The sequence below is a fragment of the Nuphar pumila genome, chromosome 14, assembly GCF_984573655.1.
Source record: "Nuphar pumila chromosome 14, dmNupPumi1.hap1.1, whole genome shotgun sequence".
Taxonomy (NCBI): domain Eukaryota; kingdom Viridiplantae; phylum Streptophyta; class Magnoliopsida; order Nymphaeales; family Nymphaeaceae; genus Nuphar; species Nuphar pumila.
In genome coordinates this window covers 35,099,368-35,116,247 of record NC_143262.1, presented here as the reverse complement: position 1 = coordinate 35,116,247, position 16,880 = coordinate 35,099,368, and the positions used below count along the sequence as shown (strand labels likewise).

Sequence of the window (16,880 nt, the reverse complement as noted above, 5' to 3'; positions counted from 1 at the left end):
TTATTCTAAAATCCTAAATGCACAAAAAATCATGTTTGTGCAATGAAAATGCAAAGATGTATGCTTTTGAGAAAGTATTTCAGAAATTTTGGGACCTTTTCCAAGTGATTTTGAAATAAGTTTTGAAATTAGGACTAAATTTAGAGAAAATCGATTTTGAGACTTAGAGGCAATTTCAAAACTTCATTTTGAATTTCAAAGTGAATTGAATTTTGAGAATTAAACTCAGAATTTAGGTAGAACCTGGAGGTTTTAGAGTTTGAAATGGAAATGGAGAATAAAACTTGAATTCAAACTTGAAGTTTGAAATCAGAAGGGAATTTCAAAGTTGAATTGAACTTTGAAATTGAAATATTGAATTGATTTTGAAATTGAATTTTGAACTTGGAAACAAATTTGGAATTTCAAAGTTGAATTGAACTTTGAAATTTGATTTGAAATATTGAATTTGATTTTGAAATTGAATCATAAAATTGGGAAATGAATTTGAAATTTCAAAGTTGAATCGAAATTTGATCTGGTTTGGAAATTGAATTTTTGAACCTGGAGATGAACTTGAAATTTGAAAGTTGAATTAAACTTTGAAATTGGGATATTGAAGTTTGAATAAGATAGAATTGAGAATAAAAAGATGAATTTGAATTTATAAATAAGAATTGAAGATTGATTTGAGAAATGAGAAAAATATTTAAAAATTTATCTCAAAATCACTTGGATTTTTGAAGATAACTTGAAATAATTTGAAAAAGAAATGCAATTATATCCTAAATGATGCATGATTTGAAAAGAATTTGAAAATTGGATTTAAAAAGCATATTTCATCCTTTAAGAGAATTGAAATAAGATTAATATTATAATACATTCATGACTATGGTCACAGATGTATTATAATATAATCTGTATTTAAATTCAGATAAAGGATAAAATAAATTTTTGGTGCCTTTACAGGATTTGAAATGAAATTAACCCTCAATATATTCTGACTATGGCCATGAATATATTTTAAGCTAATTTACATATCAAATTCTGATAAAGGAAATTTTTTTCATAAAATATGATGATTTTCAAAAAGAAACCCAAGTGTGGGTCCCATGTTATTCCATAAAAGATAAAAATTCTAAGTATTGTTCACATTTTGACTATGACCATAAATGTGAATCGTCTACTTGGGATTAATTATCTTTTATTAGAATGGTGCATGTGCCATTCGTGTTTCACCATTGTGGATTTTTAAAAATAAAAGAAAAATAATATAAAACAGGTAATTTATTACATCTACATGCTCATACATTCTAATCTAATACAGAAAAATGAAAATTCTCATTAATATCTAACTATTACAAACTTGAATTGAATTTAAAATTACAAAATCCTAATCTAAAAAAGGAATTTTAACAATTTACATCTTTCTTAAAAAACATAGTTTGCACAAGATAAAAGATGCATAGTACGGAGAAAATGGAACAGACTATGCTAAAGACCAATATACATGTGATCATATGCCCTGGGCTAGTGATAAAATGTAGATAAATCTATCTAAATACAAGGCTCATAGAGGATGCATGTGTATATGCCTAAGTGTTACACCTAAACTAAATGAGAAAATGCATATGGTGTGCATGATTAGGAATACTTGTAGAAGGGGTTTGGAAGGAAAACATGTGTAATGGAGAGATGCATTGAAAAGGTTGTAGTGATGTGTAGCATATAGGCATTGCTGCTATGGGTTGCGACAAGGCAAGTGATGACATAGTGCAAGGATGGAGTGAAAATGGGGCGGCTGAAGCATGAAGATGTTGTGCAGGTATAGTGCTGAATATAGCTGCAGTAGGTGATATACTTGTGCTGTGAAAGGTGAATATTGAGTGACATTAGGTGGAGTGAAGGTACTGCTAGAATGTTTTTGAAGGAGGCTGTGGTGCAGGGCATAGGTGAATCAATGGGTTGTAGGTGTTGCAGGTAGAGGATGGGTGCTAATGTAATAGGTGAAACAGGGAGGTTGAAGATGAAGTGCATCAAACTGTGTTGGAGATGATAGGTGCTGGAGAGGTGATGTAGCAGTCAAGAGGATTGGAGTGGAGATAACAGGTGAAGGGGAAAGTATAGTGGATGCATGCTCCTAACGAGGTTACAGCAAACTGTAGCAGGCTGTAAGATGTTGGCAAAGAATGTGGGTGAAGTGTAAGGGTATATAGATGCAAAGTGTAAGTGGCATGAAAGTGATGATGTTGTTAGGATGGTGCTTTTTGGTAGCAATGGAAATGGTAATAATGATACAGAAATTTGCTGCGAGGAAGACAATGGATGATGTATTGATGGTGTTGACAGGTGTGTGAGTGACTAAAGGTATAAGTGCTGAAGGTGTATGCAAGAAGTAAGCATGAGAGTGTTGTATATTGAGTGAGGGCTGTGTATAGGTTAACAGTGAAGCAAGGTGACAGTGTAGGTGGTTTTAAGTGAGGAGGGATATGAGGACATGCATATGCTTTTGTGACAAAAATTCTAATATGAGAACTTGAACATGCCTACGTGATGCATAGGTGCCATGAGAATGCATGTAGGATGAGAGTGGTGATGAGATGAATATGTCCAGTGAAGAAGAACAGGGGAAGACACTGTAGCAGTGGACACAATGGCACTATTGCAGGTGATATTATCGTGAGTAAAGGTATATTATGAGGTTGTTGGGAAGTGAAGAGGGAGATGGAGCATGTGCTAAAGGGGTGCATAGTTCATACAACAGGTGTTGTGTAACATATGTGAAGGGATGAAGGTGGAAGATGATGCTATAGGAGGTGAATGGATGGGTGTAAGTGCAAGTCAAAGGGGCTGAAGGTGGTGTTATGTGGCAGCAAACATGATGAAGGTATGGAGATGGGGACATGCAGGGAATATGTTGTTATCAGGTGAGGTGTTAATGGGATGTTCTGCTACAGTGGCAGCAGTGGGTGGAGCCTTTCAGTAGTAGGCTGATATGGTGAAAGCATGCGGGTGATGTGGCATATGCCGAGAAATAGTGTTGGTGAAGGCTATGCAAATAAGAGGGGAGATAGTGTTGTGCATTTGATGGAATGTTAGGCAACAGGTGGTACAAAGGTGGAATGGAGAGGCAATGTGTTGCGGCAAATTGATGTTGTGGAGACAGCAATAGTAAAATAACAGTGGGTGTAATGTGAATGAAGCATAAGTGCTGGAAAAATGTTGACAGTAGATATGCTGTGTTGTGAAAGTGGTGTAAATGAGTGTGGTAAGTAGCAATAAGAGAATTAGTGCAGGTGGTAAAGGTGTGCTGGGGTGTATTGTGAAGATGCTGAGTGTAGGTGCTGAGGTGATTAGCACCTCTACGGGTGGCGGCTGGTAGTGAGGTTGCTGTAGTGCAGGGAGTTAGATGTGTTGTAATGTAGGTTCTTAGTGAGAGGGCGCTGAAAGTGTTTAAGGAGATGTGTGCAGCAAAGGTGTAACTGAGTGGTTGGTACGCAGATGTAGGGGATTACAGCAATCTCTTAGCCACTATTCCCTGAATGCACAGGAAATCACAGCAATGTATTGGACTCATGCTCACTGTGATAAATTATGAGCGTCTGTAAGGCTACTACTGTTATGAAATACAAGTAAAACTACAACTTAAGAGTGTACTCGGGAAGAGGATGTGCCATATATACCATGCATTGGTGAAGGTGATAGGTGAGGTGTATATTGAAACAACAATGAATGTGAGATAGAGAAGGTATGATGGAAGTGGAAGAGGTGACATACAGTAGTGCACAACAGGTAAGGGTAATTGCAAGATATAAGTAAAGTGGTATACAGTGGGATGGCTACAGAAGATGTAGGAAATGGAATTGATGATAGGCAATGAGCTGGATCTAATAAAGCTATGGCCACTAACAGAAAATTTATGTGAAATGCAAGTGTTGTTGTGTGATGAGGTGTAAGGAACATGTGTTTGCAAGGAGTATGACTGATGAACAATGCCAATGAATCCATGTAACATACACGTGTCGAAAACATAATGAGAAGAAAAGAGATAGCTCTTCGACCTCAAGCTGAGTTAAGGAACAAGATATAGCTTTTTGTCGAACTGCACCAACATTCTTCCGTGATGTCAGAGCTTTAATTTTTTTTTTCTGACTTTTGGCATCTATATTCTAGAGAAATTAAGTACTTTTTATGCCTTTCTTATACCGAATTAGACTTTCTGGATAACTTTCGTGTTGTCATTTCCTCTCGTAGAGCCTGCACATTTATCAAATTTTTCAGAGGCACATCATATAGAGGCGGTGTCTTATCCTTCCAGTTTGATAAAAGATCCATGATATTCATCTGAATATCTGAATCAATAACATCAAGAAACCTGTTTATCAAAATCTCCTTCAGTACATTGCAACCGCGTAGAGACCTTGGATTTTGCATCCCTTCTAATAAGTTGAGTCACTCTCTCAGAAAAATCATCCATTCTTTACCGGCCTTGCAATCATAAGTCTCAGTGCTAAAAGGAACCTCATCTGAATAGCCCAAAAAACTTAAAGAACAATGGAACAGTTTCATAAGAATATATTTCTGCAATGTTTGGTGGTGTTCATTGCTTCAACAATGCCCAAAATAGAGTACATGACTCTGAAAACCGAGCCCTCCATGTCTTGTTTTAGCATTACACTCCATAAAACAGAAATTAGGTAAAAGGATACAGCCTCCGTTCTAGTATATCAGAAAATCAAGAGTTCTATTCTTACGTTACTGGAGGATCTATAATCCCCTCTTTGGAATTTAGAGAGTGGTGGGATCCTGCATTCTTCCATCTTAACAGCTGATGACAAACAAGCAATGGGCAGCAATATGAATTGGTGAAGCGAAGTAAGATATGACTGTATACAACAAAGAAATTATGGTATGCGGTACAGAGTATTGAAGATAGGGAAAAACAAAATATAAATGCAATAGAGGGATGAAAATGGTGCTGAAACGAATGAAATGCAAAGCATACTTGAGAGGCATGTGAAGTTAAATTCATAGCATGAACCATGAATGCATGTGATGTGCATATGATAACCAGTGAATTAACTAAAAATGCAAGTGGTTTTGCAGAGAATCGATGATGAAACAGAAAATATGTGGGTGAGATGCAATGATTCTGCCAGAATGGAAATGGGCTCATCTAAATCCATTGCAGAGAACGTGGCTGGGAAAAAATCAAAACGAAAAACAAATTGTATGGATGCAGAAGTGAATTGCAAAATACACGAAGCACACGAAAAAATCAAGGAGATTAAGAAAGGAATTACGAAGAAGGGAGAAAGGAATTAAAATTCAACAAAAAAATGAATTATAAAACAGAAAATGGATGTTGGAATCGATCATTCCATTGATGTTGCTTATAGGTAGAGTGATATTGCTATAAACAATTCGCTACTGCCAGGGATGCTTTAATGGGACAAAACCGAAAAACCCAAGAAATTGAAAACAACAAAGAGAAGAAGGGGGAGGCTCTTACCGGATTGTTTTGTTTTAATTGAAGAATGAGAGGCACCTCTTGTATTCTGTAGATATGGTGAAGCTCAGAAGGTTGATCGGCAGAGAGAAGCCAGGGGAAGAAGAAAAGAAAACAGGGGGAAGAGAAGAGGAAGGGAAGAAGGCGAGATCGAATGTGGAGGGGTGAAAAAGCGATGCGTGAAGAAGGAAGCACATGGAGGGGTAGAAGATGGATCTGAAAGAAGAGAACCAGAGGGAGAGAAGGCAATGGAGAACATGCGGGGGTGAAGTGGCGATGAGAAATCGGGGACCCTCGGCTTTTGTTTTATAACAGAAGGTCGTTAGGCCAAAGGAGGTCCCTCTTAGTTTTGAAATTTTTCAAAATAGTGGTTCTTTTCAAAATGTTTTCTTAAAAGAGGTTTTTAACTACGAAAGTATTTTCAAAAAGGGGTTTCTAGGCTATTTTTTCGTATTTTCTTTTCTTTTTTTTCTTTTTTTCTTTTTTTTTGTTCTTTTCTTTGTATTTTCTATATTTTTTGTGTTTTTGAAATAAAAATTTCTAAAATTATGGGGAAAACAAGGGGTTTTAAGATATTTTTGTAAAATTTAAAAATATTTACAAAAGAGGGGTTTTCTGAGAATTCAGAGTTAATCCTCAGAAATTTCTTCAGAAAACGAGTCTGGATCTGGAGTTTTGCAAAAATATTTTAGTTTTGGATCTCGAATCGAGGAATATAGAGCAGTGAATCTAAATGAATATCGGATGGATTGTCTGAGCCATTCAGAAATTGTTTTTGTATTCTTATAGTTTTGATTTTAAAAATTAGACAACAGGGCTCAGAATTGAATTTTGATATCAGATCCGAATCTGAAATTGGGTCAGATATGAAAAATAGATTTGGATTTCAGTGAATCCAAGAAATAAATGGATTTTAGATCGAAACTGACTCAATTACTCATAAAATGGAGGCCAGTGGCAAAAAGGGGATTTTTATGAATTTTTGAAACATTTGGGGTATTCACAGAACCCCATGACTATCTAAAAAAGTGAGACCCTCATTATGATATATGTGCAAAATAATTCACCATTGTGATATGTATTTGTTTGCTTCAAAGCTATAGACTGCATTGCTAAGGATACAATGAAAGTAAAAATGAAAATATATTTTGCACATGTTTTCGCACATTAATGGTTATGATTGAAATTTTTAACATGATGTGAAACCCATATGATTACGTGAAATGAGTGCATGAAAGGATCATGATGAAAAATCAACCTAGTTTGTAAATATCCTCATGATAGAGATATGTCATGAAGCAAAAGTTCAGCTAGTGTATGTAAAACCTCATGATGTCATGGCTAAACCCATGCTATATGCGTGAAATAATCATGATTCATATAATAATGAAAAAAATCATGTCTATGTGAGAAAATAACCTATGACATGTAAGGAAAACATCATGCTTAAATATTGATATAGCCCTTGATGCATGTTTGGCTTCAAATGATGCACCGAATGTGTTATAATATGCTAGTATGCCCCTATAGCCAAGTGAGAGATGTTGGATCTAGGTATTGAACCCTAAGTATGGATCTAAATATTGGATCCAAAGTATGGTCATATGGGTCTCACCAGAGAATCCAATAAACCACTTAGTTAGTAGATTCCTTTTGTGCAGTTAAAGTGGTGGTAGTTATTGGATAATGGGGATGGTGATAGGTTGGTTTTTTGAGCATATGGCAACACCAGGAGGGGAAATGATAAAAACCGAGGGTCTCTACCAAATGAGATATGTAAAGGAATGCATAGCCCTCTTGAAGCAAAATCAGATTCAGGCACCACGTATGTGCCATCAAGTCCCACTTCATCTTTTAGTTGTTTATTCTCTTAGCAAACCAATCCTTGCCACTCATTAGGTATTGGCAGGAAGCATGTGAATCTAACAAATGAAAGGATGGGAACATGATCTACAGTGTTCAGCTTGATCAGGAGCTAGATGGATGGAGAACTACTTATTATCATCTCGATCATTTTCTATGAACAGAATGCATCTTATTAGATCGCTTAAATTATTGCTTCCTGAATAAAAATATCGTAAACTGTGGTATATGTAAAGATTGCATGCACCTAATATGATTATCTCAAAAGTAGATCTTGTTCAAATTTGCAGGTTTTAGATAAAACTTTCATGCTCCTGCAATGGCCAAGACCAGCTACTGCATGAGGTTCTCTTACTCTTTTAGTCTATATAACATGGGTACTTCTACCAATCACCCATGCCCATGTCATATAGTCAACAAATGTATTGGTACGAGATAGTTCTGGGTATGGGTCAATTGGAATCGAACCTAAATCGGTCAATCTGATCCATTTTATGATCTGGTCAGCTATGCAAGATTAAAGGTGCACAATGTTAGCTATATATGTTCACAAAATATATAGTTAACAAGTAATAAATTTGGTTTTTAGTCTTGTACATTGATCACAAGTTTTCAACTATATATTTTAACATGGTTTTCAATTTTGGTTAATAATAAACGATTGTTTTCATAAATAAAAGTTCATGATCAACAGTTTATGACTTCATAAGTAGTGGATTTTGTATGAAATAGCATACTTCTACAGTTTTGCGGATTTGTATGTGACTATGCTGTTCGAAGTTTGGGTGGACCTAATAATATTCAGGACTGTAGTGTTATGCCCACATTTGAATTCCGGAGTTTGGATCAGGTATTCGATACAAATCCATTCAACACAAACCTGACACATTCACACCTTTAATTCCTGGAGCTTGGAAGAGATTGACTCTCTGCTGTATGACCTATTTCCAAGCAGTTGAAACTCCTCAGTGGCTTCCTATGCACGGGCGGCTCAAGAGAAGTTGAGGCCCTAGGCATATTTCATTGGAGGCCCTCAGCATGAGGCACATGCATGTGCCATGCTTCATTGGCAGCATGTGAAATATAAGCGTTATATATTTTTTTTTATTTGAGGCCCTAGGCGGTGGCCTCAAATATCAAAAAGGCCAGCCGGCCCTGTTCCTATGCTTGTGGCTCTTGATGTCTTTTAACTTGAATGCCCTCAACCAGCCCTTAGCTAGGCATGCGGAATCTTTGTGGTCACTTCTCACACTAACTTGAAATGCGACTGTCAACCTTTTTTTTTTTCAGCAAATGCCAAGGAAAAAGCCCCTTGTCACCATGAATCGATTTTCGAATTGATTCAGGGAATCGGATAGGCCAATTCTGATATTGAACTGAATCAGCCAGTTTTTAACCAGCAGATGACGTGCTGGAAAATATTAAAAAATTGTAAACCATTTTTAAAATTTTGTTTAAAAAGAAGCTGAATCAACTTATTTTTGTACCGATTTTTTGCCTATAGGATACATATAATTTTTGTACCGATTTTTCACTGATTCGTAACAATACTGACAACATTGTGGCAGACATCTAATTGGTAAACACTTGGAAGAAAACAATCAGCTCCGAACTTGCAGCAAGGGGCGCTCATGATTGATGTAACTGTTCTCGTAGAATTCTACGTAGGGCCTAGTCCCTGCAGGTATTCTTTACAAGTTCTTTGAAAAACAAAGTAGCCCATGAAAACACTGATTTCAGCAATATCTTCAAAAGCTTCTGTTGTTGACTGCACGAAAGCAATTGAAATTGCTCACTCCTATCCATGACCGTCAGGACTCACTCAAAAGAAGAGAGGATGAAACACAAACTATATGGCAAGTATATAGTCGCATTCTTTATATCAACATTTGTACGCTCTCAAATTACATTATTAAAGAAATGGCCTACTCTATTTCATTGTTCGTTATACACTTAGATTATTCATTCTTTCACATGCCAAAAAAAAATGACACATGAAGCCTTATTTTTATAAAAATTTCTGACTCACTAAATTTAGGGCATCCCTGGAAAGAAAGAGCGAATGCAGGAACATGACTCTTGCCAATAAAGGTACATGCTACAAGTTTCAACCCATTGGCTTCTATTGGCAGCAAAATTGCTGGTCCGGTTTCATTTCACAGCCTATTGTACATGGAGAGCATATCCCTGAGTTTCCTTGCTTCAGATTCTAACTTGTCAAAGCTCCTTGAGCTAGTCATCCTCCAGCGCCAGTTCCCAAACTGTTTTGTAGTACAGGAGAAGAAACAACAAACATACAATTTATCATTTGTTTAACATCTGCTTAGCTCCATATGAATATAACTTTTTTTTTCATTTCCAAGTGTTCTCATGTAATGTCTTTTTTAATAAGCATTCTGCCAAGATATGAATTGAATGCTGGAGGAAAATCAGATGGTTATTCTGTATGCTAGCAGGAGCAGATTTCAAATACAGAAATGCATGTACAACAGTATCAAGAACATGTAACAAGTCAATTTCATGATTTTTTCACTGCCCAATAATGACAGGCAAGCCATCTAGAGATACAGAAAACCAATATGCCAGCTATGTGAGAGGGGCCCACAAAGTCAATGCAGTTGACAGGTCCATAAATGCAGATTTCTGGTGTCAACTTAATTTGCTTGCAAAGCTAAGAATAACCAGAACTGAAGCGAAATAAATCGTGATGCCAGGGCACATAGTTTAACTAAATTAAGTAGTGTCACTGTTAAGTCAATACATTAAACATGAACCATAACCTTAAGACGCAAATTTCTGCTCATCTGCAATTTGCTAAAAAAGACAAAAATGGCCAAATGTAAGTGTAGAAAATGTGTGTGTGAACGTGCATATTCAAAATTCACAACCTAAAGCAACAATGCATAGATGGTGTCTTAAAAATGTGAATTTTGAAATTGTTTTAAGACATTATGATAAATAAACACTAAATAAGAAGTCCAAGTAGAAAACTAGAAGGTACACAATCAATGACAAATATCAAAACAGGAAACACAGGAAACAAAAAAACATGACAAGGTGTCAGGCATGTCTGACACATGGTAGACTATCAGAAAACTTGAGGGCAAATTTGGTGTGTGTGATGGCACCACATTGTCATAAGCACACTAGGTCAGTCATCAACGTGACATAGGCCATGGTTGAAAAAAACCTTAATCATATATAGTTATGATATGATACAATGAGCAGAAACATTCATGCATAGGAAGAATGACCTAGCTGGACCATCTTTCAAAGGGATCTCAAAGAGAACCAACATGGAGGGGGTTGAAAGAGAAGGTAGCAAGGAACCTTCACAGGTAGAAGCCAAATTAGCTCTTTATGGCATGGCGATTAACTCTAATTGGGCATGTTTTATCCACATTGCCCGAATATCTTATTGTGATTTATCATATTCCAAGGAAAACAGAGAAGTGATTGAGAAGATTCTTGTGAGAATTCCTTTGGAAGGGGATGATTCAGCAGGTGTCTCCTTGATATGTTGGAAATAGGTGGCTCTATTCTTAAATAGAAGTGGGTTGGGCATCAGGGACTTGAGGAATTTCAAGTGTTTATTACTAAGTGTTGGTGGCATATCTATCACCACAACTGATGGGATAAAACTGATGAATGAGAAGAATGGGATGTGTGGATGGCCATGACAATGGAAGGCATCAACTAGGTGGAGAAATGGATAGAGTATTTGGAAACGTTGGCTTAAGTGCCTTGACTCTTTCATGGAGAGAATTAGAGCTGAACCAAAAAAGAGCCTTCTGATCTCCTTTTGGTGGGGCCCTTGGCTATGAGTCACCTCTCTATATTCAGTTCCCCTTACTGTTTAATATTGTTAACTTTCAACATCAAATAGTGCAGGATTGTTGGCATAAAGATATGGGTTGGCAGGTGACAGTATGAAGACATCCCAATGAAGTGGGGCTCAGAGTGACTGAAGCTGATGGACCTGCCCAAATAGGTGAAACTGAATGCTTATTAGAACAAGTTGTTTTGGAAAAGCTCCCCCACAGGTAAGTTTTCAATTGCCTCATGCTATTTCAGTTTTTTTCCTGCTGGGAACAGGGTTTAACCATGGAATTCAATCAGGGTGGCACATTTGAATCCGCAAGCCAAGCTTTTTGCCTAGCTGATTGCTCAGGACAGAGTCCTCTTTCAAAGTAAACTGAAGTTGAGGGCATCTAGCATGGTGAGTTTCTGCATCCTATGCAGGAATGCAGAAGAGCACACTGATCACAAATTTACCAATGATTATTTTTTTGGACACACATGAATTTGGCCTGCCGGGAATTGGAGGTTGGACAGGTTTCAGCCTTTATTCATTAGGCACCTTGTGTAATGAAACCAAATGTGTACAAAATACTGTTAAGACATATGTAATAATATGTAATAATGCATCTATATATATAAATATAGATGTATTTACCATAATACCCGATAGGGGTATTATGGTCTTTTCACAGTACCCAATAGGGGTACTTGTTTTATTTCTTTTATTTTGCTGTTTTTTATTTTTGTTTTTTTATTTTTTAAATGTATTTTGAGATACCGAAAAGGGGCCCCACAATGGAGTCGTTGGGGGCTCCCAACGACTCTATTGGGAGCCCCCTTTGGTCTCCCTTCTCTTATAAATAGGGGGAACCCCCCTTGTATTTTGTATGGCTCTTAGAGAGCTCCTCTTCAATAAAAGAAATATTCTTTTATGCGTGTAGCCTTATTATAAGGCCCTTCGTATATCCCTTGGTGGATTTTCTCTCTTGTGCTTGTTTCATTTGTCCGTGTTGGACATTGTGAATGCTTTGGCATTCTTGAATTCTTCCGCATACTTCATTACATGGTATCAGAGCCATACGATCTTCTAAGGTAAAATCATGTCTCTCTCTACTTCATTTCTTTCTCACATCTTCATTTTGTAGCAATGGAAGTCAAGATCGATCTATCATTCAAACTCAATGGGAAAAATTACATGATGTGGGCATCCGCAATGGAGAATAATCTCAAAGGCAAGAAGCTTTGGGGTTATGTAATGGGAACCGTTCCGGAACCCCAACTTAAGCTCACAAAGATGGAAGGAGATCAAGAGAAAGCACTTGAAGGCGTTGCTCGTCTCAAGGCCATTGAAGATTATAATCATCAAATGGAAGATTGGGAGAGCAACCATGCAAAAATCCTAGCATGGTTTATGAATAATGTCGAACTCAAGGTATGTGCAAATATTGCAAAATTCCGCCGGGCAAATGAAGCTTGGTTTTTTATGAAAGGTATGTTTACCCAAAAGGATCTTGCAAGAGCTTATTTTTTGCAAGAAAAAGTAAGAACCACAAAACAAGGTGACATGAGCATACAAGATTATTATAGTGCTCTAAATCCTTTGTGGGATGAATTGCCTCTTTTAGAGCCTAAATGGGTGGCTATGGAGAATGTGGTACTAAGACAAAAACAAATGGAACAAGATAGATTGTTTTAATTTTTATTTGGGCTTTGTCCCGAATTTGAACAAGTTAGATCCTCACTTCTCCATAGATCTACGTTTCCTCCCTTAGAAGAGGCTATTGCCGAGATTACTCAAGAAGAGACTAGGCATAGCATGGGTAAAAGCATAGAGGAAGTTCTTGCCGTATCTAAACCCGGCAATCATGTTAAAACATACAAACCACCTCATTTTGGTAAGCAAGGGAGTGGAGGAAGAAAAATGATTATATGTCATCATTGTTATGAGCCGGGACATATTAAACCCGTTTGCCCAAAACTAAATGGGGCATTCAAGCCAAAGGTGGCTTCTGTTGAAGAATCATCCACCAAAGAAGATGACGGCAAGAACGGGGATCTCAAAGATACTCTTGGACAAATCTCCTTGGCTCTCCAACAAATTCTAAAGGCTACTTCTTCCACCTCCGGTGCCGCCATTGCCTCATCATCACCTCCCGGTACGTACTCTTGGATTTTAGATTCTGGAGCCTCTTTTCACATGACTCCTCATGAAAATGCATTAACCAATGTGCACACCAATTTAAAAATATCTTGTGCCTCTACGGCCGATGGAACTTTTCTCAAAATAAATGGTCTTGGAACCCTTGATTCTAAAAATGTTCAAAATTTTCTTGTTCCAAAAGTTAGAATAGTTCCTAAATTAAATCTTAACCTCTTTTCCGTTTCTCAAATAGCCGACCATGGATGTGAAATATCTTTCTCATCCCAAGGGTGCTTTGTGCAGGATCTCCGGTCCGGGAAGCGGATTGGGCAAGGCCATAGGAAGGGAGACCTTTATTTTATGGATAACTTAATACTTCCAAATACCTCATTTTGTACTTATGTCCAAGACAAAAATATTGAAACTTGGCATAAAAGGCTTCGACATCCAAGTTACTCTAAAATGTATCTTTTTCCTTTTGAAAACAAGTTTTGTAAAGAAAAAGATATCAATTGCAAAGATTGCATTTTTGGAAAAATGAAGTGTACTCCTTTTCCTATTAGAACTTTTGTGACAACAAGACCTTTTGAATCGGTGCATTCCGATGTATGGGGACCATCCCCGGTTCTATCCAAAGGTGGTTATTCGTATTATGTTATTTTTATTGATGATTATACTAGATATGTATGGATTTATTTTCTTAACTTTAAATCGGAAGTTTTTAACTTCTTCAAAGAATTTCATGCAAAAGTTCAAAATCAATTTCAAAGTCAAATATCCATTCCTAGATCCGATTCGGGTGGAGAGTACTTATCAAATGATTTTCAATCATATCTAAAACAACATGGCATTTGTCATAAAAAATCTTGCCCAAGAACTCCTCAATAAAACGGTCTAGCGGAAAGAAAACATAGACATATTTTAGAAACCACTAGATCCTTACTTATTTCCAAAAATATTCCTAAAAGTTTTTTAGCCGAAGCCGTGTTAACCTCCACCTATTTAATTAATAGGATGCCATCTTCAAAATTGAACAATATCTCTCCTTATGGAAAACTTTTCAATATGACACCCGACTACAATCGTCTTCGTATTTTTGGGTGTAAATGCTTTGTTCTTTTACATAAAAGAGATAAATTGTCACCTAAAGCAATAGAATGCGTATTTTTAGGATATGGTGAAAATCAAAAAGGCTATAAATGCTTTGACTATAAGAACAATAAATTATTTGTCTCCAAAGATGTCACCTTTTTAGAAGATGAAAATGGATTTGAAATTTTGGAAAAACCAAATGAAATTGATTATATGTTTATCAATGATCTTTTAGAAGACTCAAATGATGACCTTTTGAGTCATCCGGAATTTTTAGAAAATACTCATGACAATAGTATATCACCAACTAATGGTGACAATCTCCAAGTATACACTCGGCGTGAGGAAGCACAACCTATTAGTGCTTTAGAAAAATTCTTGCGGCTTAATGAACCCCTAGAAGAAACCTCCCTTAGGCGTTCTTTTAGAGAATTAATTCCACCTAATAGGTTTGTCTCATATGAAACTCTCTCACCTAAATATAGAGCTTGTCTAATTGCCTTGCATTCTTACTATGAACCTTCCCACTATAATCAAGCAAAAAATATTCATCATTGGGTTGAAGCAATGAAAGTTGAACTAGATGCTTTAAATAAGGCTAAAACTTGGGAAATAGTTCACCTTCCTCCAAATAAAAAAGCTATAGGATGTCGATGGGTCTACAAAGTCAAAACAAAAAGCGATGGTTCCCTAGAACGTTATAAAGCTAGATTAGTTGCTAAGGGATATTCACAAGAATATGGCATCGATTATGAGGAGACTTTTGCCCCTGTGGCTCGCATGACAAGCGTTAGAACTCTAATAGCGGTAGCATCATCTAAGAAATGACCTATATTTCAATTAGATGTTAAAAATGCCTTTCTTAATGGTCAGTTGAATGAAGAAGTATATATGGACCCTCCACCGAGAATTAATGTTAACCAAGGTCAAACTCTTCTGTTATTAAAAGCTTTATATGGTCTTAAACAAGCCCCTAAGGCTTGGTATGATAGATTTAGTGCTATCATGTTGAAATTAGGATTTTGGTCATGTTATACTGACACTGCTCTTTTTGTTAAACGTGCAGGTAATAGTATCATCATCCTTCTACTTTATGTTGATGATATGATCATCACTGGCAATGATGAAAGTGGTATTCTTAATGTTAAAAATATGTTAAAACATAATTTTGATATGTCTGATCTGGGTTTTCTCAGGTACTTTCTTGGTATAGAAGTAGCATACTCTCCTCGAGGGTATATATTGTCACAAATGAAGCTTGTTGCAGACATATGTTCCAAATCTGGGATTTCCGATGACAAAAAGGTGGAGACTCCCGAGGTTATCAATGCTAAACTTCGACTGGAGGATGGAGTTCTGCTGGATGATCCTACGCCCTACAGGCAACTCATTGGCTCCCTCAACTATCTGACTATCACCAGGCCGGATATTGCTCATGTTGTGCACTCTGCAAGTCAATTTCAGCATGCTCCTACATCTGTGCATATGAGTGTTGTGCTCCGGATCATTCGATACATCAAAAATACTTTGACTAAAGGGTTATTCCTATCCTCACTCTCTTCCTTAGACTTAAGGGCTTATACTGATGCTGACTGAGGAGGAAACCCAAATGATCGAATCTCAACTACTGGCTTTTGTGTTTTCCTAGGAGATTCGCTAATTGCTTGGAGGTGCAAGAAACAGCAGAAAGTCTCATTGTCTTCTACTGAAGCAGAATACAGGGCTATGGCAACTACTACAATGGAGCTTGTGTGGCTTCGAAGTCTTCTTCAAGATATGGGAGTCGAAATTACCGGTGCTTCGAAGCTTTGTTGCGACAACAAAAGTGCCATCTACATTGCCAGCAACCACACCTTTCATGAGAGGACTAAGCATATTGAAATGGTCTGTCACTATGTACGTGATGAATATCTTCGTGGGACAGTTACACTGCCATATGTCACTTTAGAATATCAACTTGCAGATTTCTTTACCAAAGTCCTGCCTGCTCCTCGCTTCTTGTTCCTTCTTGGCAAACTTTTGGTCGTTTCCCCGTAAAGTTTGAGGGGGGGTGTTAAGACATATGTAATAATACATCTATCTATCTATCTATATATATATATATAAATATAGATGTATTTACCATAATACCTGATAGGGGTATTATGGTCTTTTCATAAGTACCCAATAGGGGTACTTGTTTTATTTCTTTTATTTTGTTGTTTTTTATTTTTGTTTTTTTATTTTTTAAATGTATTTTGGGATACCGAAAAGGGGCCCCACAATGGAGTCGTTGGGGCCCCCAACGGTCACAATTGTGACCGTTGGGGGCTCCCAACGACTCTATTGGGAGCCCCCTTTGGTGTCCCTTCTCTTATAAATAGGGGGAACCCCCCTTGTATTTTGTATGGCTCTTAGAGAGCTCCTCTTCAATAAAAGAAATATTCTTTTATGTGTGTAGCCTTATTATAAGGCTCTTCGTATATCCCTTGGTGGATTTTCTCTCTTGTGCTTGTT

The 16,880-nt window shown here is 37.0% G+C and overlaps 1 protein-coding gene across 1 annotated transcript in view; it reads right to left on the bottom strand.

Moving 5' to 3' along the window:
• Window positions 1–9,192: 9,192 nt before the first annotated feature.
• DPE1 (disproportionating enzyme) overlaps window positions 9,193–16,880 on the bottom strand; it is an 87,257-nt gene continuing 79,569 nt past the window's right edge. Inside the window, exon 16 of the mRNA XM_089986750.1 lies at window positions 9,193–9,612. Coding sequence (XP_089842876.1) covers window positions 9,508–9,612 — 105 coding nt within the window. The 3' untranslated portion in view covers window positions 9,193–9,507. The remainder of the gene's footprint in view (window positions 9,613–16,880) is intronic.